Source organism: Dendropsophus ebraccatus, chromosome 12 (genome assembly GCF_027789765.1).
Source record: "Dendropsophus ebraccatus isolate aDenEbr1 chromosome 12, aDenEbr1.pat, whole genome shotgun sequence".
Lineage (NCBI taxonomy): Eukaryota > Metazoa > Chordata > Amphibia > Anura > Hylidae > Dendropsophus > Dendropsophus ebraccatus.
The window spans coordinates 63,978,958-64,004,910 of NC_091465.1; the positions used below are offsets into that span (position 1 = coordinate 63,978,958).

General features: G+C 42.4%; 1 protein-coding gene across 1 annotated transcript; it reads left to right on the forward strand.

Moving 5' to 3' along the window:
• Positions 1 to 3,502: 3,502 nt before the first annotated feature.
• Positions 3,503 to 22,993, forward strand: LOC138769370 (ly6/PLAUR domain-containing protein 3-like). The gene is made up of 5 exons (XM_069947788.1): positions 3,503 to 3,760; positions 19,792 to 19,929; positions 20,101 to 20,271; positions 21,843 to 21,989; positions 22,406 to 22,993. Exons 1-5 carry the CDS (start codon positions 3,682 to 3,684, stop codon positions 22,819 to 22,821), a joined length of 951 nt encoding a protein of 316 aa, XP_069803889.1. The 5' UTR covers positions 3,503 to 3,681; the 3' UTR covers positions 22,822 to 22,993.
• The last annotated feature ends 2,960 nt before the right edge of the window (positions 22,994 to 25,953 follow it).

The following is a 25,953-nucleotide window of genomic DNA, read 5'->3' on the forward strand; positions in this document are numbered from 1 at the left end:
CATACAAAGGACGCCTGTGATAATACCTGTTGATTATATCACCTGTGAAATACTAAGGAAATCCTCAAAACTTGACATGTTGGTGAGGACTGAGGACTGGAATTGAGAAGCACTGCCATAGAACAACTGATTTGTTCCATGGGTCACCCTAATGACCTATGACATGCTAATGAAAGAAAAGCCAGTTTTGGAGCTAGTCTCCTTTGGTGACCAAAATGTCAAAGGAGCTAGGAGTGGCCACTACCTTTCCCCTCAAACCCCCCCCCCCCAAATCCCATGGCATTCCCGAAAAATGGCCCATTCAGGTGCCTGAGATTATGGTATGTGCCAATGCATCAGTAGTCAAGATAAACTAGTGGTTGGTTAGAAAGGGCCTCATAGTAGACCTGAGTTGTGCCACGGGCCACTTCTATATCATCGCCCATTGCCTGCAATTATGGTCTGTGCCTATTGGGAAAGATATCAATTAGCTTTTACTTTGCATAGTGAGGGTTCTTGGGGAATGGAAACCACTAAAGAATCAGAAGTGAGTTGTTGATCCACCCAGATTTTACCAACCCCGAAGGACCTACAGTGATAAATACTGCATCATGACCATCTCAAGTGCCATATTTTATCACTCTTCTGTTGAGTGTGATCCTTAGCGTATGATTAATGGCAGAGGAGTAGAGATGAGCGAGTACTAAAATGCTCGGGTGCTCGATATTCAAGATATCTAGGGGAGTTCAGATGGGGGTTGCGCAGCGACCACACTCTGAACTGCCACGATCCCGGTTGCTATATGCAGCCCGGGACCACGGTGATTGGACTGTGCACGCTAATTAAGTATTCAGATGCGGCTGTCAAAGTTGAAAGCTGCATCTAAATAAATACTGTCGCCCCTCCTGGTGGTCTAGTGGGGGATCCCCGCACCTGTTACCGGCCGGAGTCTGCGCCGTAATGGCGCTGGATCCCATGAGTCCCTATCTCATGGATAGATGCAGTATATCTATACTGCATAGATCTCTATAAGAGATCAGAGCAGTCATACTAGAACTCTCCCAGGGGGACTTCTAGTATGTGTGTAAAAAAGTAAATAAATGTTTTTTTTATTAATAAAAAATCCCCACCACTAATAAGGTTTGAATCACACCCCTTTCCCTATTTTATAAATAAAAATAAATAAATAAACATATTATGGTATCGCTGCGCACTAAACACAGCCCCATAGACCAAAGGATAAAAGCGTTATAAGCATGGTAATAGAGCGGTTTTAAGGTTTTAAAAGCCATTAAATAAAATAAAAGTTATACAAGTATATAGTTTTAATCATACTAACTTGAGGAACATGTATAACAAGTCAGTTTTACCCTACGGCAAACTGCGTAAAAACAACCCCCCATCACCCAAATAAAAAAAATGGTGCTTTTTTTTTTTTCAATTTCACCACACATATAATTTTTTTCTGGTTTCACTGCATATTTTAGGCAAAAGTTCTGCCATTGCAAAGTACAATTAGTGGTGCAAAAGGGCTCATCTGGGTCTCTAGGTGGAAAAATGCACGCGCTATAGCCTTATATACACAAGTAGGAAAAAATGCAAGCGCAAAAATGAAAACTGGTTGTGTCCCCTAAGGGTTAAAGTCAATGGGTAACTCGAGCATTTTTGCAGGGGACCATAGCTCTGCACAGGGAAGGTTGCGTGAAAACCTTGAAACCTCAGAAAATTATGGAAACAACACGGAAATGGACAGGAAACACCAAGTGCACAAGAGGCAGCACAGTGAGGATAGGTATAGCTGAACTACAAATCCCAGCCAGCCAAGAGAATGTCAGCAACAGGACAAATTGACTACTGACAGCTGCACTACAAGTCCAAGGCAGCAGCCAAGAGTAGCAAAAATTTTTTTTGTTTGTTTTGAAAATTTTAAGCCCTTAGAAGGACTGTTGGGTTCTTTGTGTCGGATTCCTGCCTAACCGCACACTAAGGGCCCTATTCCACGGGACGATTATCGTTTGGATAATCGTTAACGATTAACGATCTCAAACGACCGCTATTGCGAAAGACCTGAAAACGTTCACTCATTTCCATGGAACGATAATCGTTACTTATGATCGTAATTGCGATCGTTTCTCTTCGCTATTTATTCGCTATTGCGTTCGTATCTATTGAGAACGACCGAATGATGTCTTATTCAATGCGAACGATTTGCGAACGAGCAACGATAAAAATAGGTCCAGGTCTTATTAAACGATCAACGATTTCTCGTTCGGTCGTTAATCGTTAACTGCATTTCAACCGAACGATTATCGTTCAGATTCGAACGATTTAACGATAATCTGAACGATAATCGTCCCGTGGAATAGGGCCCTAATTCCCTGCCTAACACTCTCCCTGACAGACAGCAGCTCTCTCCCTAATCTCTTCCAGCCTGCGTCTGAGGCGAGCATCGCGGGACCTGATTCTTATATGCCCAGGTCATCTGATCTGGCCAGCCAATCGCTGCTATTGACATGTAGGGTTCGCACGTGATGCTACGAGCTCCCAAAGACTCTCCTGCATGATGATTGGCTGAGAAAAAGCTGCCAAACATGCAGGAAGAGGAAGATGCCATTTTCTCGAGTATCGCAAGATGCCCATCCGAGTACGATCGAGTACCCTAATACTCAAACAAGTACCAAGCTCGTATGCTCGCTCATCTCTACAGAGGAGACATGCCGGTGAAATATATTTTTGCATGATTATAAAACAAAGCAGTCATCTGTAATTAGGTATGAGACGTCAAGTGGTTTCACACACTGAATGGCTTCTTTACATCCTTGAGATCCCAGCGTGTTGGATCTTGTCTGGTTTCCTGTAAATAAGAGCAGCCCAGAATCCAGAATAACAAAACCAATAACGAAATCACACAGGACTGTCTGCTAACTCAACAAGTTATAAAAGGATTTGGAATTTTACAAAAATCTGTTAGGTCTATAAAAGATGCCCATGGTCTTTGATTACCACCAATGCCTGATGGACTCTCTGCAGACCCACCCACCAGTATTTTATAGCTCCATACCAGCTCAGACTGCTTATGTGTAGACACTGAAAGTAGCCTATATATGATTTGGCCAATATTTGGTATAATTTTTTACAGTATTTTTCAGTGTGGCTTTTTCTTCAAGCATATAACTGGTGTACTGTTGACTGTTCTTGGGCTTGGTTGATGAGGAAGAATGAATATTACTGAAAATTATCATGTAGACTTAGGGTGAAGTCATTGATACCTGGCGCCATAGTCCTTCGGGGTGTTGGCCGAAGAGCTGGTCATTATAGGGATGGCAGACTCTATGATCTATAATTCTAACAGAAGGTTTATCACTATGTAACAACTATGCAGCTACTGACACCATGCAAAACTTATAAAACAGGATTTGCAGCCAATGCCATTTGGCAGGATTAAGTGCAGTGACTGAGCGTGTAATTTGAATGACTGTAATAGTAATAGATGCTTCGGGGAAAGTTTGGCTTGTAATGTTCAGCTTGTAGAGCTGATGATAATGTTGGGATGGGAGGATCCCACCTATGACTTATGGAATGGATCCAAAGACAGCTGATAAACAACGAAACAAAAAAAAAACACAGGTGACACTGTTTAAAGCTGGCTGGATGGAACCAGAATAACTTCCCAGGGAACCACGAGGAGCAAAATAACTGAGGATGGAGAGGATATTTGGTCTACCATGGACGGGGTCTGCTCTACTGGTCGTCTGCTTGGTCTTCACATTTAGACTGAAAGGTAAGATGTCTTCCGATGAGACAACAATTGGGTCACAAACACATTTGTACTATTTATCCTTTATTAAAAATAATGTTTGTAGATGTAAAATTAGATCAATGCAATCCTCTATAGTAGTATTGATACGTGAGAAGATTATAATGGTTAAAAACCTAAAAGCACTGAGGTTCCGATCTCAAGGAAGCAACTTCTGCATGTAGTGTCTCTTGGAGCTCCTCCTAACCTCATTCTCCAAATGCATGTTTAGAAAGCTATATGACTTCCTATGAAAGTGACCACAATACACTGTTTAGAGAAGTGGAGTGAGATAATTGTTGTTAACTGGAATTCATATACATAGAAAAAGTGCTTCATAGGCAGGATGGCTGGAAATCATGGGAGTAGTACTCCCACTCCTTAAGTATTATGCTTACCATGTTCTGTAGTGCCTACCAAGCAGTTCTGTAGTGCCTACCAAGCAGTCACTGCTGCCAAGTCTGTATCTGATATGACCATGACGACGAAACTCTGTAAGATAAGTTTTGAATACTTTTTATTCTTTTTTTGGTTTGTTTTACTATTTTCTGTACAATAAAACAAACTGTTTTTATAAAAAAAAAAAAACTGCATATATAGTTGCTAATTGGTGCAAGAACAATGCCCAAAAACGAACGTTCAAAAGAGATCATCTGTAATATTTCTGATAGCACCTTTGCATTGGGTTATTGCCAATTTAAGGGACAGGAAATAATACATTAGCAATAGTTTAAACATTACTAGTGAAGAGTTAGACAACATGATTTCAGGTACCCTATAAGGCATAGAGGGAGGTGGATATCATCAATTAAGAAAACCTGGGGCATCCGTCCATCACATAATGAGGTGCACATAATGCTTAATTCCTCCTACATAGTCCCTAAAGAGAAGACATGACCTCACTGGTGGATCATTAAGAATTTACTTCCCAAAGGGAATGTGTCATCAGAAAATGACTTATGGTTTCAATAATGTTAAACATATTTTTGGTAACTTTTTTTTTATTTTTCCATTTTTTTCTATCAATATTATAAAATAATCCTAAAACCATGCAATTTGTGTTCTCCCTACTGGGGCTAAAATAAGCTTAGACTTCCTGTTGTGTCTGTAGTGATAAGAGGAGGCTGCTGTAAAGTGATCTGTACAGCATTGCAGCCAGATGTGACCGCAATAGATAGAGGAGACAATAGCAATGACCTCTTCAAAGGTCACAGAGTAAGCTCAGTAATGTTTCACATTCATCTCAAGGGACAGACTCTGTCTATTGTAGTCTGTGTCCATGTGTTTTGCTGTAAAGCATGTCAATAAATGCTTTAAAAACATCTCAGGCAAGATGGCTGCCCCCATAACAATGTCCAAAAAGTTAAATAAAAAAAAGTTACAGTCAGAAAATAGAAACATATTAGAATAAAAGAACAAGTTTTAGTATCTGACTCTACTCAGTAAAAGAAAATTTACGTGACACATTCCCTGTAAACACGGGAGATGTCCGTATGGAAGGAAACCTGTACAAGAATAGGAATCATACAAACATACCACCCAACTGCTACTTCTGCATACAATTATGTGTCATCCAAGCTCTTCCCCCTGACAAGTCATATTTAATGTGGGATTGAAATGTTCCTTCATCACTCCCTTATCTATGTTCCTACTGATCCTGTCCTAAGGATTCTTGTACGTAATAATTCTTTTACACAATGATCTTGTTAATTTCTAAAACAAATGGTCTTGCATACAATGTGTATAGGTATGGGTATCTCTATACAGGGGTTATGATTGGCAGACTGGCCACTGGGTGGGAAATCGAACTACAGTATATGATAGCTAAAGAGAATGAAAAGACCTGTAAATCAATAGTATATGTGAAATAAAAGTTCACATAATAAAATACATTTAGATAATAATATTTTAACCCCTTAACGACATCGGGCGTACATTTACGCCCCCGTTGCCTGGGCTTTAACGCAACAGGGCGTAAATGTATGCCTGCGGTTTCCCCGATCGCTGTGTGTTCACACACAGCGATCGGGGAAGATGGCCTGCTATAAATCATAGCATCTCTATTGGCTGATCAATTCAGATCAGCCAATAGCGGCGATCGGCACCTTTCCGGGTCATCGGGTCACCGAGTACGGCACCGACCGCCATTACTGTAAAAAGTAATGGTGGTCACGGTGCCACCAGCCCGATCGCCATGAACGGCGAACGGTTCACGGCGATCGGGCCGGTGGCACGGCGATCAAAGTCCCCAAATGTAATAAATACCTGCTCTGGACCCCTCAGCTAGGTAGCTGAGGGGTCCAGAGCAGGTATTTGTACATTACTCACCTGTCCCGGGGTCCCGATCGGCGTCTTCCAGGTTCGCGGCGTCCTCGTTTTCTTGTCGGGTCTGCGGCTTCTTCCGTGGGGTCCCGTTCGGCTTTTTTTTGGCTCCAGCGTCGTGTTTTTCCGGATTTTGCGCTCTGTTGCCCTCTAGCGGCTGATAAGTGTAAAATACTTATCAGCAGCTATAGGGATGTTCAGAATGTAGTAAAAGTTTTTTATTTTTTTTTCACCTTTTTTTATTCTATTTTCCGCACCCTATTGCCGCTGAGTGTTGATCAGCATCGCACGAAAGTGCAACTCCTCCTTTTTGGCGTAGGGTGTTTTTTTTCTATATCCTACTGCCACGGTCTGCTGATAAGTGCAGCACATAAGTGCGGCATTTATCGGCAACACCATTTTTGGCGTAGGTTTTTTTTTTAATACTTACTGTAAAAAAACACGTAAAAACACTACATTACACCACACTACACTACATTGAATAAAGTTTGACACTACACCACTAGATACCCCATATACCAATCTCCATATTAAAGTGGCCCCCTGGCATGTTTTCGGTATCAGACGCATACGCTATTATTGCCTCGGACACCGAAACAGCCAGTGAGGATGAATGGGGGATCCTTCTTTCCTCCATTCATCCTCATCATCATCCAGTGACGTGTCTGGGGGTAGCGTAGCGAACGCTGCCCCCCAGACACGTCTTTTCCGCCAGTACCATCCCAATAAGAGATGACGGTATGGCGTGAAATTCTACAAACTCTGTAAGAGTACCTCAGGGTACACTTACAGATTTGGGGTACGTGCACACTGCGGAATGGAGAAGGATAACCCTTTGTGCATTCCGCAGCTGGCACCCGCCGGCGGACTGATGCAGGCGCGTGTCTCCACCCATGTCATAGACCATTCTATGCACGGGCGGATTCCATCGTCCATCCAAAGAATGAATATGTTGGACGGAGAGCGGAATCCGCCCGTGCATAGAATGGAGTCTATGACACGTGTGGAGACACGCGCCCGCATCAGTCCACCGGTGGGTGCCAGCTGCGGAATGCCTGAAGGGTTATCTGTCGCGATTCCGCAGTGTGCATGTACCCTTAGAGTGTATGTAGGAAGGGACACCCGAATCCAGCCCCCAGATGCCCCCTCCCCCCAATCCTCGGAGTTAGTGGGAAGATCGTTTGGGAACTGATCTTCCCACTGCTGGATAAAGGTTACCACCTGTATGGCGATGACTTTTATACCAGCACCACCTCTTCCGGTCCCTCGCTGCCCGAGCTACTGTAGCTTGCGGCACAATCCAAAAATATTAGAAGCAGTAATAAAGCCCTAATATTTAGCAGCCATGGAGCGGACCCAGCGCTTCTGGATATGAAGGACCCCGTATCGCACCAGGGCAACATTTTCCAGGTGACGTCCCCCACACTGGAAAACAAGAGACCCCAGAAGAAGTGCAGAGTGTGGCGTAACAGGGGGATCAGGAAGGACACCATTTTCCAGTGTGCCACCTGTCCTGATCACCCCAGCCTCTGCATACTGGATCGCTTCAAGGCGTGCCACACGTCACTGGAGTTCTACATTTTCTAAATTCCTTCCCTTATTCCTATTTCAGGGGTCACGTTGATCCAGGGATTATTCTGATTGCCATAATGGAGTCGGGAAGGATTTTTTCCCCTGTAATGAGGCTACTGTCGTCTGCCTCACAAGGGTTTTTTGCCTTCCTCTGGATCAACACAGGTTGAATTTGATGGACACCTGTCATTTCCAACCTTATAAACTAATAATTGGCCTAATACCCCCAAATAAATTAGAATGGTCCCTTTTTCCCCAGCTAAATAGGTATGGCCGCCATTCCCATTAGAGGATGCCATGATGCAATTACAAAGCCTCTGTGCGGCCAGGACAGTAGAAACCCCCCACAAGTGACCCCACTCTGGAAACTACACCCCATAAGGAATCTAACAAGGGGGGCAGCCGGGATATGGCCCCCTGGTGACGGGCACATTTGTGCCATGAAAATGAAAAAAATTGTATTTTTTATTTTCACACCACATGTTCTACATAAGTGCCCGTCACCAGTGGGGTCCATATCCTCACTGCACCCCTTGTTAGATTCCTTATGGGGTGTAGTTTCCATAATGGGGTCACTTGTGGGGGGTTTCTACTGCCCTGGCCGCACAGGAGCTTTGTAATTGCGACATGGCCTCCATCCTCCATTCCAGCCTCTAAATGGCGCTCTGTCCCTTTGGTGGCTTGCCCTGTGCCCATATGGCACATTATGTCCACAAGTGGGGTATTTTCGAACTCGGGGAAATTACCCTACACGTTTTACATTTATTTATTTTTTAAACCCCTTGTGGAAATGGAAAAAATCAAGGCTAGACCAACATTTAGTGTAATTTTTTTTAACATTTTTACTCTAAATCATTGATCTTGTCATGATTTTTTCATTTTTACAAGGGGCTAAAAGAATAAAAAAAACACAAAATGTGTAGAGAAATTTCCCCTAAGTACGGAAATACCCCACATGTGGACATAAAGCGCCATGTGGGTGCAGGGTAAGCCTCCAAAGGGAAGGAGCGCCATTTGGCTTTTGGAGGCTAGATTTGGATGGAATGGATTTCGAGGGGCCATGTTGCATTCAAAAGGCCCCTGTGTTGCCAAGAAAGTTGAAACCCTCCCCACAAGTGACCCCAGTATGGAAACTACACCCCTCAGGGAATGTAACAAGGGGTGTAGTGAGCATATGGACTCCAATGGTGACGGGCACAAATGTGGAACAATGTGGCGTGAAAATGAAATATTTTTTACACTATAATGTTGGTCTAGCCTTGAATTTATCATTTTCACAAGGAGTGAAAAGAGAGAAAAAAAACAAAATGTGTAGAGCAATTTCCCCCGAGTCTGTAAATACCCCACATGTGGACATAAAGCGCCATGTGGGCACAGGGCAAGCCTCTCAAGGGAAGGAGCGCCATTTGGATTTTGGAGGTTGGATTTGGCTAGAATGGATGATGAACGCCATGTCGCATTTCCAGAGCCCTCATGCTGCCAAAACACTGGAACCCCCCCCCCCAAGTGACCCCATTCTGGAAACTGCACCCCTTAAGGAATCTAACAATGGGTGCAATGAGGATATGGACCCCTTGATGACGGGCACATTTGTGCCATGAGAGTGAAAAAATTTAAATTTTCACTTTCACGTCACATTGTTCCACATTTGTGCCCATAACCAGTGGGGTCCATATGCTCACTGCCCCCCTTGTTAGATTCCTTAAGGGGTGTAGTTTCCAGAATGGGGTCACTTGTGGGGGGTTTCCAGTGTTTTCGCAGCACAAGGGCTCTGTAAATGCGACATGGCGCTTGAAATCCATTCCAGCGAAATCCAGCTTCCAAAAGCCAATTGGCGCTCCTTCCCTTTGGAGGCTCGTCCTGCGCCCGCTTGGCACTTTATGTCCACATGTGGGGTATTTCTGTACTCGGGAGAAACTGCGCTACACGTTTGGTGTTTTGTTTTTCCTTTTATCCCTTTGTAAAAATGAAAAATTGAAGGCTTGAACAACGTTTTAGTGTAAAAAATATTTTTTCTTTTTTCACGCCATATTGTTTGGAAATCTGTGAAGCACCTGTGGGGTCCAGATGCTCACCGCACCCCTTGTTACATTCCTTGAGGGGTGTAGTTTTCTAAATGGTGTCCCTTTAGGGGTGTATTTTATGTTTTGGCACCCCAGAGCCTCTGCCAACCTGAAGTGGTACAGTCAGAAATGACCAAGTATAACAGAGGCGTTGAAATTCACTAGGCGCTCCTTTATATCTGAGGCTTGTGGTTGTGTCAAATAGCGCAATAGGGCCACATATGGGGTATTTCTATAAACTGCAGAAACGGGGCAATAATTATTGGGGTGCATTTCTCTGGTAATAGGTTTATAATTATGAAAAATATTGGATTACAATAAAATCTCTGCACAGAAAATTAAAATTTTCTAATTTCTTACACACTTAGCTTTTATTTCTGTGACCCCTCTAAAGGGTTAAAACACTTTCTGGATGTGCTATTGCAGAGTGTGGGGGGTGCAGTTTCTGAAATGGGGTGCTTTGTGGGGCTTTCTAACATACAGGACCCTCAAATACACTTGTACACTACGCTATGTTCACACTATGTATCTGTGCGGCTGTATGTTTTACGCGACTGGAAATGTGCGGCTGAAACTACGGCCGTGGGAAAAAATAGACATGCGACTGAAAACATACGGTCATTTACTTGGAAATCTGGTTCAACTAAAAATAACAAATAAAATCTTTAGAAAGTGATGCAAACACCTTTGGATGCATCTGGGAAAGCAGGGAAACAGTTTACAGGAATCGCTGTTAGCGATTCTCTGCACTAATGCCGATGTCTCTCCTGGTTAATATATTTTATTAATAAAACACATTTTCGTTGTAATAAAGTCCCTTTCGTTGTTCAATAATTAAATTTAAACGAATCCATCATTTTGCAGCCGTTAATTCATATTCCCAGTAAATAGAGCTTTCTGTACTAATCAACACTTTACTTTAATTAAAACATCTAATGTTTCTTCTAATTATGTTATCACAATAACATTATTAGAAGAAACATTTTGAATTATATGTTCGCTCAGCTGATTGGCTGAGTGCACATATAAAGAGCCGGTCCGCAGTACAGTCACTTCATTGTGCTGCGGACCAGTGAAGAGGACACATCGGGGTGAGTATACAGGGGGGACCCTATGCGTTTTTTAAAAATAAATAAATAATTTAAAAAAAACGCATAGGGTTCCCCCTATATTTATAACCAGCCGGGTTAAAAACCAAGCGACAGCAGCCTGGTAACACCAGGGTGGGAAGAGCCATTGGTTTAGGCCCTCCCCAGCCTAAATCTTACCAGCCTGCTGCCGCCCGGTCCAGGAGCGCCAATTTTGACGCTCCGGGACCACTGGCACCCGGCTCTTCCCAGTACCCCTGGTGGCATTGGGTACTGGGGTAATAATGGGGGGTTAGTGTTAGCCAGTATATACTGGCTACCACTAGGCCCCGACTTAGTAATGGATTCCGTCTATTAGACGGCTTCCACTACTAAGTCTATAAAGTAAAGAAATAAAGACAAGACACAAGTGAAAAAATTTTTTTTATTCAAATAAAAACACCCCCACACCCCTCATTGACCATTTTATTAAAAAAAAAAAAAAACACCAAACAACCGCTGGTCATCGACGTAGTCCACGGAATCCGACGGAATCCCCAGGATACCGATATCTGAAAAACAAAAAGGGAGAAACACACAAAAAAGACACAAACAGGAGCACAACACCCATCATTGTGAGCGGTGTTGTGCACCTTACAGTATGCAGCATCTTTACAGATTGCTGCTTACAGTCTGGCCCCTAAGGGGTTAAGGGAGGATGTATTGCATCCCCCTTAACCCCTTGGGGAACAGACTGATGTCAGACTGCACCCATTCCATCAAGGAAGGGGTTAAGTGACCCCCCTTCCTTACTGGGATGGGTGCAGTGCTGGGGAGGGGGTGGGGAGAGCTGTATACTCACCCCGATGTGTCCTCTTCACTGGTCCGCAGCACAATGAAGTCACTGTACTGCGGACCGGCTCTTTATATGTGCGCTGAGCCAATCAGCCAATCAGCTGAGCGCACATATAACTCAATATGTTTGTTCTAATAATGCTATTGTGATTACATAATTAGAAGAAACATTTGATGTTTTCATTAAAGTAAAGTGATGATTAGTACAGAAAGCTCTATTACCGGGAATATAAATTAACGGCTTAATGGAGCTTCCTGTACTAATTAATATTTAATTAATAAAACACATTTTTGTTGTAATAAAATCAGTTTCGTTGTTTAATAATTTAATTCTAACGAATCCATTATTGTGCAATTAAATATACTGTCAAAAAATAAATATATATATACATTTATTTATATATATATTTATTTTAACAGTATATTTAATTGCACAATGATGGATTCGTTAGAATTAAATTATTGAACAACGAAAGGAACTTTATTACAAAGAAAATGTGTTTTATTAATTTATTATATTAACTATTAGAGGCATCGGCATTCGGCATTATTGACGGCTATTTTTGAAGTACTCCGTACGGACCGCCTGTCAATCCACGGCCGTGAATTTGCACAGTTCCAGCCGCAAACAATGGTCTTGTTAATTTTTTACAGGTCCGTTTACGATCGGGCCGTAGGCTCATACATAGTGTGCACTGTGCAGCCGTATATCGTGTACTTTCCAGCGTACGCATGAACCGGAAAAATACGGCCGATGATTAGCCCGCAATACAGCCGCACAGATACATAGTGTGAACATAGCCTAAACCTGAACAGGTCCCTAAAAATATCTGATTTTGAAATTTTACTGAAAATTTGGAAATTTGCTGCTTATGTTTTAAGCTTTCTATTGTCTAAAAAAATGAAAGATAGTTTAATAAATGCTGCCAACATAAAGTAGACATGTTGCTAATGCTATTTAATATATAATTTATGTGGCATAACCATTTTCTGTATAAGCAAAAAAGTTTCAAAGTTGGAAAAATGCATTTTTTCACAATTTTTCACGTTATTTTGTTTTTTTTTATAAAGATATGTTATAAGTATCGACTCCAATTTACCAGAAATGTAAAGTACAATATGTCACGAGAAAACAATCTCAGAATCAGCCAGATAGGTAAAGGCATCCCGAAGTTATTAATGAATAAAGTGACACTGGTCATATTCATAAAATTTGTCTCTGTCCTTAAGGCCATTTCAGGCACTGTCCTTAGGGGTTAAGTATTCAAATAAGTAGTGGATACAAGCTTCACGTTCTGATTATGAGACAGACTCTTCATCAGATGAATATATCTAAAGAATACCCATAAAAAGATTTTTTTCTCAGGCTCTTCACCATCAATGTGCCCTAATAGGACTTTCTTCTGCCTCCATGACACTGTCCCTTTAACATACAGAGAAACTAGGGAGTTACCTCACCTGTCATTGTTGACTGATCACTTGTGCCTTCTACATATTTATATTCATACAATCCCCACATGCACCCACATGCAAAAGTTCACACTAAGAAAAAACAAACAAAAAGATTATCTGACAGATTATCTGCCAAAGATTTGAAGCCAAAGCCAGGAACGGACTATAAACAGAGATCAGGTCATAAAGGAAAGCCTGAGATTTCTCCTCTTCACATCCATTCCTGGCTTTGGCTTCAAGTGTTTGGCAGATAATCTGTCTTTCTGTGTAAATGGACCCTTACCCCTTAATGATCAGGCTTGTTTGGGCCTTAATGATAAGCTAAATGTCTTCATTTTTGCCTCTGTAATTTTTTTAATTGTGTTTTTTTTTTTCTGCAGTTTGGCGTACATATAAATCACTGTGGAATTTACATAATTTTTTTTGTTTATGTCCACGGACATGTGGATACCTAAAATGGGTCTTGCATTGTCAATATAAAGTGTTTTATTTACCCCATTAAGACCCCCTTTTCCTAAAAATTTTCAGAAAATTGATTTCCTGACCTCTAGGGTTCTTTAGGGCACGGACACCCTTCAGGATTTTTCCTAAAACGTGTCTGTACCAGAAAATAGACCCAGGCTGCATGGCACCCCGAACAAGAGTCAGTGCTCAGAAAAGTGCCGCCAGGTGGTGACACTGGCCCTCAAACTGTACGCGCTCCTATACAGGACCATATACAAGGCCAGGAGCCATTGGCTCTTCTGGCCAGAAGCAGCGTTATGCCTTTTTTTTTATAGTAAATTCAATATATATTATATCTTGATAGGTTACTTTAAGGGGGTGTCTGTACCCCAGGCTTGCGGGCCTGTGGGTATTTGGTTTTTGTAAATAATAGTAGCTACCTACAACCCACCCTTAAAGGAAACTGTGTGGTATACACGTCCTATACTGAACACAAATTAAACCTTATGGCCTGTTCACACTGAGCAAAAGTGGTGGAATTTAAAGCGGAACCCATGCTTCAAACGTCGCTTGAAATTCCGTCTGCCTCATTGATTCAATGGGATTTCTCGTGCACCTAAGCTCTCCACCCAAAGACCTAGAGGCCTAGCTCCCACCTCTCTATGACAGCCAGATTAGAGGGGGTGGGACCTAGGCCTCTAGGTCAACCCATTCCAATGGCTGTGGAGGGGGCATAGCCTACAGCGCCAATGTGGGCAGAGATATTGGGGTTTCATTGCTTTAGGGTGCCTTCACAAGTACAGGATCTGCAGCAGATTTGATGGCGCAGATTTGAAGTTGCAGATTCAATGCAAAGTAACTCTGGGCCATCAAATCTGCTGCGGATCTGCTGCAGATTCAAATCTGCGCCATCAAATCTGCTGCAGATCTGCTGCAGATCCTGTATGTGTTAACGCAACCTTAGGGTAGCTTCACACACACTGTATCCGCAGCTGATTTGATCTAAATAACTGAACACAGCATCAAATCTGCACCATCCAATCTGCTGCGGATCTGGTGTGTGTGAAGGCACCCTTAGGCCCCGTTCCCACTGAGGAAAGGTAGCGGAATTCCGCGACGGAATTGTCCGCCGCGGAATGCCGTTAGCCTCCCGCTCATAATGGGAGTCTATGGGAGGTGCGCGCTCCTGCTCTGTACGCGCTGAAGAATGAACATGTTCATTCTTCAGCGCGGACAGGGCAGGAGCGCGCGCCTGCCATAGACTCCTATTATGAGCGGGAGGCTAACGGCATTCCGCGGCGGACAATTCCGTCGCGGAATTCCGCTACCTTTCCTCAGTGGGAACGGGGCCTTATATAGTAAGATATGAAATGTCCAGAATATAAGCTTATGGTGCTGACAACTCCTAATATAGAAAGGTGGTGACAATATCACTTTAAATACATACAATGTAGCACCCCAAACCCAGTATACTGATGTATTTGTGTGCATTCATTTTAATCCATTATTCCATTGACTTTCATCATAAAAAAAGAAATCAGAAAAGTTTCAAAGCTCATCCTTTTTTAGCGTACACGAAAGTAGTACACATAAAAGTAGTCAACCACATTTTTCTGTATGTTCTGATCCATTTTTTTATTAATGGAAGTCAATGGAAAAACAGATCAAAACGGATGCACACAAATACATCAGTTTTTTTGTAAAAACGGATGAAAAAAAACAGACTGCAAAAAAACACAGTGTAAACCCAGTCTAACCAGAATTCCAAACTGATATTTGGTCCTTTAGTCCAGTTGCTGAAACACTTATGATGTTTACAAAGCTCATATTCTTATTCTGTATATAGCTGTCTATTAGTTGTTCTGTTTATCGACCTGTTCATAAGGACCTATTCAGGGTTGGACTTCAGAACTCCTAAAAAGTGGTGACAGTAAATTGATTGTTTTCCCTGTAAGAGGCCTATTCCACGGGAGCGATAATCGGCCGAATCGGCCCCATTCGGTTGATTATCGCTCGGTGGAATAGAGGAAACGATCAGCCGATGATTGTGTCATCGGCTGATCGTTTATTTAGGGCCAGACCTAAAATCATCGATCCCCCACCGCGCATTGCTACGGTGGAATAGCGGTGAGCGGCGGGCGACCGACGATTTGAGAAGCAGCAGCATACATTACCTAGCAGGGCTTTTCCTCGGCTCAGTCTTTCTCCCGGGGTCCCGCGGCACAGCATCAGCAGCTCCAGAGCGGCCTGACTGAGCAGTCAAACCGCTCAGCCAATCACAGGCCAGGACCGCCGCGGCCAGTGATTGGCTGAGCGGTCTGACAGCTCAGTCAGGCTGCTCCGAATCTGCTGATGCTGTTCCGTGGGACCCGGGGAGGAAGACGGAGCCGAGAAGAAGTCTTGCCAGGTAATGTATGCTGCAAAGGCTGCAAGGACATCTGTAACGGTGTCCCTGCAGCCCTCGCTCAACGATCATCGGGCTGTGAAATAGGCCCAGTAAACGAGCGCCGATCTTCCCATTGACTTCAATGCATTGCCATTGCAGTCAGTTAAATTGTGGCAAAAACGGACGTTATTTTACAAATCAAAATTGGCCGCCTTTCCTTATGTACAAAAACATAAAAGAAAACTAAATGAATCACAGTAATCATACTGACTGACCCTTACCTGAAATATAAATTCTCTATGCAGTATAAGAACATGTGGGAGTTGCATAGGATGGTTACTAGAAATATTACACTACACTGTCCTGAGGTCCTGACCTCAGTTATCTAATGGATTATATTACACTAAATGGTATACAAGATGAAAATTCTCATCCTATCTGTAATGTTAAAGTTCGTTAATAATGTATATTATTTTTCATATTGACTGCATCTTATATAACAGAGTTAATAGGGTTACTGCTGATGCACTTTAATAAAAATGCAGTGGACGGGAGGCCTCTAGTGTCTATCTGTGATACTACAGCATCCCTTAAAGGAAATCTATAAAAATGACCTACTCTTTAAAGCAGGTTTTTATGTGACACATATCTTTTAAGAATTTCTAGTGTTGTTTATATTTACTAACAAACACAAAGTGACCATATTATAAATGAAAGTGCACTCTCATATATCCAAAAAGGATATATATATATATATATACTTGATTGTACAAAAAAGGTATATATATATACTTGATTGTACATTCAAACAACATACAGTTAAAAACACTTAAAACCCGTGGGGGGGTTCTTATTATAATATTTGAGCAATTACTCCTACCTATCTATGTTCCTGGTGTATGGTGTGGCCGTAGTGATTGTGGGGACCCACCGATTTATTTGTTGGCCAACTATGGTCACAGGTTTTAAGTGTTTTAAACTGATTGTTGTTTGTATGTACAATAAAAAATATATATACCTTTTTATGATATATGAGAGTGCACCTCAATAAATAATTAGCTGTGCCCATCGTTATTTCTTATCTCTTTTTTTATATTTGCTATCACTATCTTTGATCCTTTAAATAAGTAACTGAACAAAAGAACAGGAGGACACAATCTGAAAGATCAGAAGCAATACAGAGCAACAAAGAGTACATATCACTTTTACTGTAAGAGTAGTAGATAATACAAGGGTAGACTAGATAGGCCAGACAGGACAATCTTCTATGTTTTTAACTTATATTTTTCCTACATTTTTGAGCCTATAAGAAGCTTACACTTCCCATTCTGTAGAGACAACTTCTCCTCATTATCATCATAGGCAAAACATACCCCTATAAAGAATACGATACAATAATCAGGTACATAAATTAGAATTTCAAAAATTGCATATCTGCACAAAAAAGAAGAAAATGGAGAGCGGATACTAGTATTATAAATAACAAGCAATGACCTTAGCTTCTCAGATATATGAGTTTACTCACGGTACGGAGGGAAGTAGTAGCCACCCCCCCTGTATTCTGAATAACATGTAAAACAAATGAAACAAACATTTAGAAACAGCTGAATATGTAATATTATAAGTTACTGTACAGTATAGCAATCAGCATGTGGTGTATAATGTATAGTAAGTGCATAAACCTGAAAAACAGCTGCTGTTTGTGGATACAGGATAGAGCTGCAGATCCCCATGATGGCGAGGATGGGAAACACAAGGGCTGACAGAGACTGCAGGGAGCATGAAGGAATGAGCAGGGTGTAGAGTGAGCACAGTATAGCAGCACTCTGTCTGGGGAGTTTTGAAGAGATCACCCCCACAGTCCTGTCCCCTGATGCAAGCCCCAGCCTAAAGTGGATATGCCATGATTTGGGAGGTGAGGGAGACTTCCTCGGTCAGAGTACAGTGCTGTAGACCCCCGCTGTTCATACCATGCCCCTCCCAACTCCTGCTCCCACTCAGTACAGGGAGCTCTTAAACCAAAGCAATGCTCTTAAACCAAGTCACACTTTTGAAAAACTGAGCTCTTAAACCAAAACTCTCTTAATCCAAGTTACTCTTAAACCAAGGTACCACTGTATAAGAAAAGGATGTTCCTGGCCCGGGGGGGGGGGGGGGGGGAGTCTGGCTACTACTCCCCTTCGAACAATGAGTAAACTCATATATCTGAGAAGCTAAGGTCATTGCTTGTTGTTTATTATACTAGTATCTGCTCTCCATTTTCTTCTTTTTTGTGAAAATATCTCCAATACCGGGAGACCTTGAGCCTGTGCGGGAGGATTGCAGCGGATCTGCATGTGGAAACTGTTTGGGGCATATACAGTACATCTAGTGAGTGGTGAACATTTTCACTACTCACCAAGTGTAAGTTGTGATTGCTGACTTCTGAGATTTCTACTGGGAGAACAGTTCCGCTCCCGATAATTTTTCTTTTTCTGTGCATTTCAGATAAAAATTGCATATCAGAAGATATAAAACAGATACTAATAAATATTAATTAGGATCGGTGTTTAATTTAAATATCAATGACACATTCTAATTAAATATTGGTTGGAGGTAACACATGATTGCTTATTATATGTGATCTGACTACTACAGGCAAACACTGTGGCCTAGGTTTATTAAAGGATATACAATAGACAGCTAAAAGCTAAGCTGTAATCGGTTGCAATGGGCAGTTTACACCAGTGTCTATTTTACAATCTTTGATAAATCTGGGCCTATGTAACCAAATGAAACAAACATTTGCACTACTTATACTTTTGCACTACTTCTGTTGAGTACATTAAGCAAACATTCACAGTGCAGGAGAAAAAATAAGAGACCCTCTGTATTAGTGACTTCTCCAAGAACTAATTGGCAAACAGTGTTTTAAAGTATCACAGGGTCTTTGTATGTAAATTAAAGTATACAAAGCCTGGTTACTGACAGTTTTCTTGTTGAAGAAGACAAATATAACCTGCTGATATAACGGACTTAACGGACACAGGATGACACCACACTACAAACTGCACAGATACGGCGCTGAGGATACAGGTAAGGAATAAACCTTCATCATCCCCGTGCCCCGTGAACCATAGGGAGCTATCAGAAGGTTAGATTGATCTAACCTGCTGATAGTTCCCCTTTAAAGGGGTAGTGCGGCGCTAAGAAATTATTCACAAAATAACACACATTACAAAGTTATAAAACTTTGAAATGTATGTTATGTACGTGGATGGCCCCCTTCCCCGTTTTCCCCGACCCCCGCCCATGGACCCTAAAGTGTAGTGCATTATTCATACCTGATTCGTGTCGACTACACTTCAGGGTCCACGGGCAGGGGTCGGGGAACACGGGGAAGGGGACCATTCACATACATAACATACATTTCAAAGTTGTATAAATTTGTAATGTGTGTTATTTTGTGAATAATTTCTTAGCGCCGCACTATCCCTTTAAGAAAACATTGGTTAATGTGGAACATGGCTCAAAGCAAACATCTTTCCTAAGACTCAGGTTGCAGGATTATTTTACAATATACATAGTAAAATGGAAAAGGGGAATCTACAAATTATTGGATTGATTGGTTCACTTATTTTTCTCCCTGCCCTGTGGATGTTTACTTAATGTGCTCAATAAAATACATGAACAGTATGAATATATCCATGTTATTAGTTTTAGTTAGTTTGTGTTTGTTTGTAACTGAGAATCAGATCACATTTTATTAGTAATAAATACAGAAATCCAGGTAATTCCAAAGAGTTCAGATATTTTCCTTGCAACTGTATGACTGGATCTTTGATGTATAGACCCATCTATGATGTCTTCTTACAGATGTGACATCCCAGTCCCTTGAGTGTTACTCTTGCACAGACCGGGGTGATGGTGGCTGCCTACCTGCAAATGCTGTCAATGTTTCCTGCTCTGAAGACCAAGATGTTTGTCTTGAGACCCTCAGCGGCATAAAAACAAGTATGTATAATTCCAGGTCTTTGTTCAGGAGCTGCTTGACACTATATCTCACTCCAAATAACCTAATGGGATTTCTTTTCTAGTTTCTTCTGTTCTGCTGTGAGTGGAACCCATACGTGCCCTATGGTCATAGTGTTACCCAATGTCCTTCTATTGTTTCTTATTCCACAGGTCACGAAAACCATATAATTCTAAAGAAAGGATGTGGTTATAGTGTTGCAGCAAAAATGGATAAAACCATTTATTTCCATGGCATCTCCATATTTATTAGGCTGAATGAATGCAACAGCAGCTTGTGTAATAGTAACATGGATCTGAAAGACTATGAACTAGCCGCTGACGGTAAGTACTATATTATACATTTACAATGGCTTATAGTTGTTGTGGACTGTATTATCTTGTACCTGTATGAGAGGACTGTCACCTGTATGAACTCCGTTGATTGATTCCATTGAAACTCTACAACAGGTAATACTGTATATTCACTCTTCTTATTGAATAAGAAACTGGACCACTTTTAACACACCACAAAAGGCATGGCTGCACGTCCATGTTATACATTGATCTTGTTTCTTAGAACAATTTACAAAAACGCAAAACGAAAAAAAAAATGGGGACAAACTAATATAAATATACCACAAGTAGGAAAAGAACAATTGAGTTCATTTTGTAGGGAAGCAAACGTTCAATGTATATAACATGTGGATGGGTGTTGCCCAAACAACACTACAATATAGTTACTGCCAATCAGTGCCTTAAAATATGCTGAAATATAATAATCAAAAACATTGGTATATAGTGCCCACATGAAGCCCCCTTTCCAATTGTACGTAATATAGCTATAGGCTATGTTCATATGACGGGACTTTGCCGTTATCTTCCGATGATGGCCATCTATAATGATGATGATTATTATGGACAGGCGCCAATGCCGACAAAATCCAGTCATGTGAACACAGCCATATATTGTCAACAAATACTACAGCATAATGCCATATACTACTGTACCATTATAAAGTTTCCAAATAATTCTCCCATAGGCAATCACATAATACAGCCATATTGTGCTACAATACCACCACACAATGCCAATATACTACCATTATACAATAGCCAAATAATACATAATAGGGAAATTATACTCCCTTGAGTGCCAACATAATACAATGATATCATGCCAAAATAATACTACCTGACAGTGCCATATACTACTTTCATATGCTGCCTAAGTAAAATGTATTAACTCACACTCCTATTAGCACTGACATAATATGTAATCTGTCAGCACTAAAATGTGTTCCAAACTGCTGACACTGTTAGATAGCTGTTGGGTCATGGAGACAAGTGTTGCCTTTTATATATCCAGCTGTGCCTTAAGAATGTAGTAAAATGCTTTTATTCTCTGGTACAAGGAGTCAATGAGGCTTTTTCAAGCTCCTAACTAGGGATGGTCCGAACCTGCCGATGGTCCGAACCTGCGAAGACCGCCTGGAAAACTGGGATACAGCCTATGGCTGTGGCTGTATCCCGGTTTTCCAGGCGGTAATGCCTTGTCAACACCCCCCCCCCCCCCCATTCCTGCATGATTGACACATGTAAGCTGTGTCCAAGCAGGTTTACCTATAGTAGGGGCAGAGTAAGGAGGTGTTACAGCCTGGTGCTCAGGAGAGCCTCTTCGACTCTTCTTACTATATGATAAAAGTATTTTTCTACATTCTGGAATCACAGACAGATATATGAGAGGTACCATGTGTCTCTACGACCTAACAGCTATCTAACAGCGTCAGCAGTTTGGAACATGAGTTACAGCAGACAGGTTCCCTTTAAGAGCTTCACTCGTATAGAAGTCAATAGAAGGCCACAGACCTACTGATCCCTTAATTTCACTAATATTGTATGTTTGTATCCTGCAGATAACACAGATCGTGTTCCTAATGAGGAACAATGCTACAGCTGTATTGGAAGGCCCCATGAGGAATGCTCCCCATCCCACGCTCCTACCATGACCTGCTATGACACCTACAGTCACTGCTTTGATGGGAATGTCGCTATATCTATAGGTAAATATTATTACGCCATGTTACTGTGGTTTAGATGCAATACTTTGTGCCATAAATGCTGCACTAGTAAATCAGCAGGGTGCTGAAACCCAACACCTCTGCCATTGACTGGGTGATCTGGGGCACAAGGATGTAATAAAGCCTCAGCTTTGTACATTGTTTCGTGCTGGCACTGGGTCACTGCAGCTTAGCTCCCATTGAATTGAATGGAAGCTGTGCTGCAACACCCTGGCACCACCGGTGCACAATGTACGTGGCTGAGGCACCCAGCATTATACATTGTTACCCAGCCCAAAGTGGAAAAAGCTTTGACACCCTGTGGCCAATCTAAGATTTTTCAGTTTTACATTGAGGTTGAGTTGCAGTCAAATGTAATACCTAACAAAGGATTCTGAGACCTTTCTCTTCCTATCTAGGTAATGACACGACCGTCATACCTGTTAAGAGCTGCACCCTGAGATTCCGTTGTGCCGTACAAACAGTGGCCTACGGTAGTGCATCATATGAGATAAAAGGAGCCTGCTGCTCAGGAAAACTCTGCAACCAAGACCTCTCCAATAAGACCCAGCTTGTAGAAGTTCCCTTCCTAGAACTCTTTGATGATAATAACGAAGAACTGCCCACCACCGCGGCACCAGCTCCATGGGTAACCCCTAAACGAAAGCTGGCAACCACAAAGGCTGTTCTGAGAGATGGAGAAAGACAAGTGACTCCAAACAGCACTGTATCTTCACGGTCTAGTAATCAACTTCAAGATGGCCAAACCAAAAACGCGGCCTTCAGACTGGTCTACGCACCTTGGCTTATTTCCATTCTCACTTACCTTTTATGACCATTCAGTTCCATCTAGCTAGGACTCTGCTTTGTAGTTGAATTGTCCTTAACTACAGAAACAAGCAGTTATCTTATTGAAACTAACTTATAGGACAATGTACTTGAAAGTTGCTGATTAGTTTTTAGGGTGCGTTCACACCTACAGGATCTGCAGCAGATCTGCAGCAGATTTGATGCTGTGTTCAGTTATTTAAATGAAATCAGCTGCAGATCCTGTAGGTGTGAACGTACCATAAAGCAATTTAGTCTTTACTTCTAATATTGCTTCATGTTTTGCTCGATCACCCTCTAAACTTCCCTGCTCATCTTATCTATGAGCAAATGGCTCTTAAAGGGAATTCATCACGACCATTACACATACTGTTTTTTTATGCGGTGATAGCTGCAACGTTACTTTTGTTATTAAAATCCGATGGGCTGTTACCGAAAAATCTCATTTGCATATACAGTTTTTAAAGTATCTCTTGGAACGGCCCAACGGGTTTTAATAATAAATGGGCCCATACAAAACAGTATGTGTAATAGTGGTAATAGATTGCCTTTAAAGGGTTTTTCCAGGACTGAAAAAAACATGGCTGTTTTGTTCCAGGAACAATGCCACACCTGACCATAGGTTGTATTCGGCATTGCAATTAAGGTGAACAGAGAGAATATAACTAACAATAAGCTAAGTGTAAAAATAGAAATAAGTTACCCTTTATCCCTGTAAATGTAGCTTTTAATAAATGTTATATTTAAATGAAATGTGTACCAAGTTTTATTTTCCAAGAAACCGATGAATTGTATTTAACCCCTTCCCCTTGGATGCATTCTGGGCTCTAAAAGTTTTTTCCAGAATTAGGGGGAAAAAACAGCTGCCAACATTTTGTGTGTGGTATTGCAGCTCAGTGCCATTGACGTAAAAAGGTCTGAGTTGTAATACTACACACAACCTGAGGATAGGTGTGGCACTGTTTATGGAAGAAAGTTTTTCTAATCTTATAAAACCTTTAAAGGGATTTTCCAATGATGAAACCCATCATCCAGCTGTCTAATAAATGAACATATATTGGTAATTAAAGTTATTTTACTATCTTTCTGTGGTCTTTCATATTTTTATTCTGCTTCTGAGGTTTTAGGTCTCAGGTTCATCATCACAAAACCCCTTTGGTAAACTACCAATTTTTTCATCGTACTCCAGGAACCATAATTGTTTTACATTTCCATCAAGAGAACCATATAAGAACTTATTTTTGGGGGGACAAGTTTAATGTCACTATTTGGGGATTCATGTAACTTCCTGATTACCTCTTTTTATAGGGGTAATGGAAAAAAATGTGATTTGTTTTGTTTTTTTCAGTCAGTAGGATTATAGTGATACCAGATTTTTGTAAAAATTTTTACTATTTTGGCTTAATATGATTCAACAAAATTAATTTCTGTGATTTCGCTAATCTCTAGAGCAGGGGTGGGGAACCTTTTCCATGTCGAGGGCCGGTCGGGCATTAATAAAATCATTCGAGGGCCGCATACCGTGCGCAGCAGTTAGTAGCGTGGGTTTGCAGCACCCAGGGCAAGGCAAAGTATTGTTCCCCTAGTTCCCCTGCTATTGTAGTTAACCCCCAGTGATGCCCTGCTATTGTAGTTAACCCCCCAGTGATGCCCCTTGTAGTCTAGTTAACCCCCAAGTCATGTCCCTGGTAGCCTAGTTAACCCCCCCAGTGATGCCTCTGGTAGGCCTAGTTAACCCCCATCAGTCATGTCCCTGGTAGCCTAGTTAACCCCCATCAGTCATGTCCCAGGTGGCCTAGTTAACCCCCATCAGGCATGTCCCTGGTGGCCTAGTTAACCCCCATCAGGCATGTCCCTGGTGGCCTAGTTAACCCCCATCAGTCATGTCCCTGGTGGCCTAGTTAACCCCCATCAGGCATGTCCCTGGTGGCCTAGTTAATCCCCATCAGGCATGTCCCAGGTGGCCTAGTTAACCCCCCCAGTGATGCCTCTGGTAGGCCTAGTTAACCCCCATCAGTCATGTCCCTGGTAGCCTAGTTAACCCCCATCAGTCATGTCCCAGGTGGTCTAGTTAACCCCCATCAGTCATGTCCCAGGTGGCCTAGTTAACCCCCCCAGTGATGCCTCTGGTAGGCCTAGTTAACCCCCATCAGTCATGTCCCTGGTAGCCTAGTTAACCCCCATCAGTCATGTCCCTGGTGGCCTAGTTAACCCCCATCAGTCATGTCCCAGGTGGCCTAGTTAACCCCCATCAGTCATGTCCCAGGTGGCCTAGTTAACCCCCATCAGGCATGTCCCTGGTGGCCTAGTTAACACACATCAGTCATGTCCCTGGTGGCCTAGTTAACCCCCATCAGTCATGTCCCAGGTGGCCTAGTTAACCCCCATCAGTCATGTCCCAGGTGGCCTAGTTAACCCCCATCAGGCATGTCCCTGGTGGCCTAGTTAACCACCATCAGGCATGTCCCTGGTGGCCTAGTTAACCCCCATCAGTCATGTCCCTGGTGGCCTAGTTAACCCCCATCAGGCATGTCCCTGGTGGCCTAGTTAATCCCCATCAGGCATGTCCCTGGTGGCCTAGTTAACCCCCATCAGGCATGTCCCTGGTAGCCTAGTTAACCCCCATCAGGCATGTCCCTGGTGGCCTAGTTAACCCCCATCAGGCATGTCCCTGGTGGCCTAGCAAACCCCCATCAGGCATGTCCCTGGTGGCCTAGTTAACCCCATCAGGCATATCCCTGGTGGCCTAGTTAACCCCCATCAGGCATGTCCCTGGTGGCCTAGATAACCCCCATCAGGCATGTCCCTGGTGGCCTAGATAACCCCCATCAGGCATGTCCCTGGTGGCTTATTTAATCCTCCATCAGGCATATCCCTGGTGGCCTAGTTAACCCCCATAAGGCATATCCCTGATGGCCTAGTTAACCCCCATCAGGCATATCCCTGGTGGCCTAGTTAACCCCCATCAGGCATGTCCCTGGTGGCCTAGTTAACCCCCATCAGGCATGTCCCTGGTGGCCTAGTTAACCCCCATCAGGCATGTCCCTGGTGGCTTATTTAATCCTCCATCAGGCATATCCCTGGTGGCCTAGTTAACCCCCATAAGGCATATCCCTGGTGGCCTAGTTAACCCCCATCA

Coding starts and splice junctions, on each gene's coding strand:
- LOC138769370 (XM_069947788.1), top strand. CDS start 3,682: ATGGAGAGGATATTTGGTCTACCATGGACGGGGTCTGCTCTACTGGTC. Junction 3,761..19,791: donor CTTCACATTTAGACTGAAAG/GTAAGATGTCTT, acceptor GTCTTCTTACAG/ATGTGACATCCCAGTCCCTT. Junction 21,990..22,405: donor GAATGTCGCTATATCTATAG/GTAAATATTATT, acceptor CTTCCTATCTAG/GTAATGACACGACCGTCATA.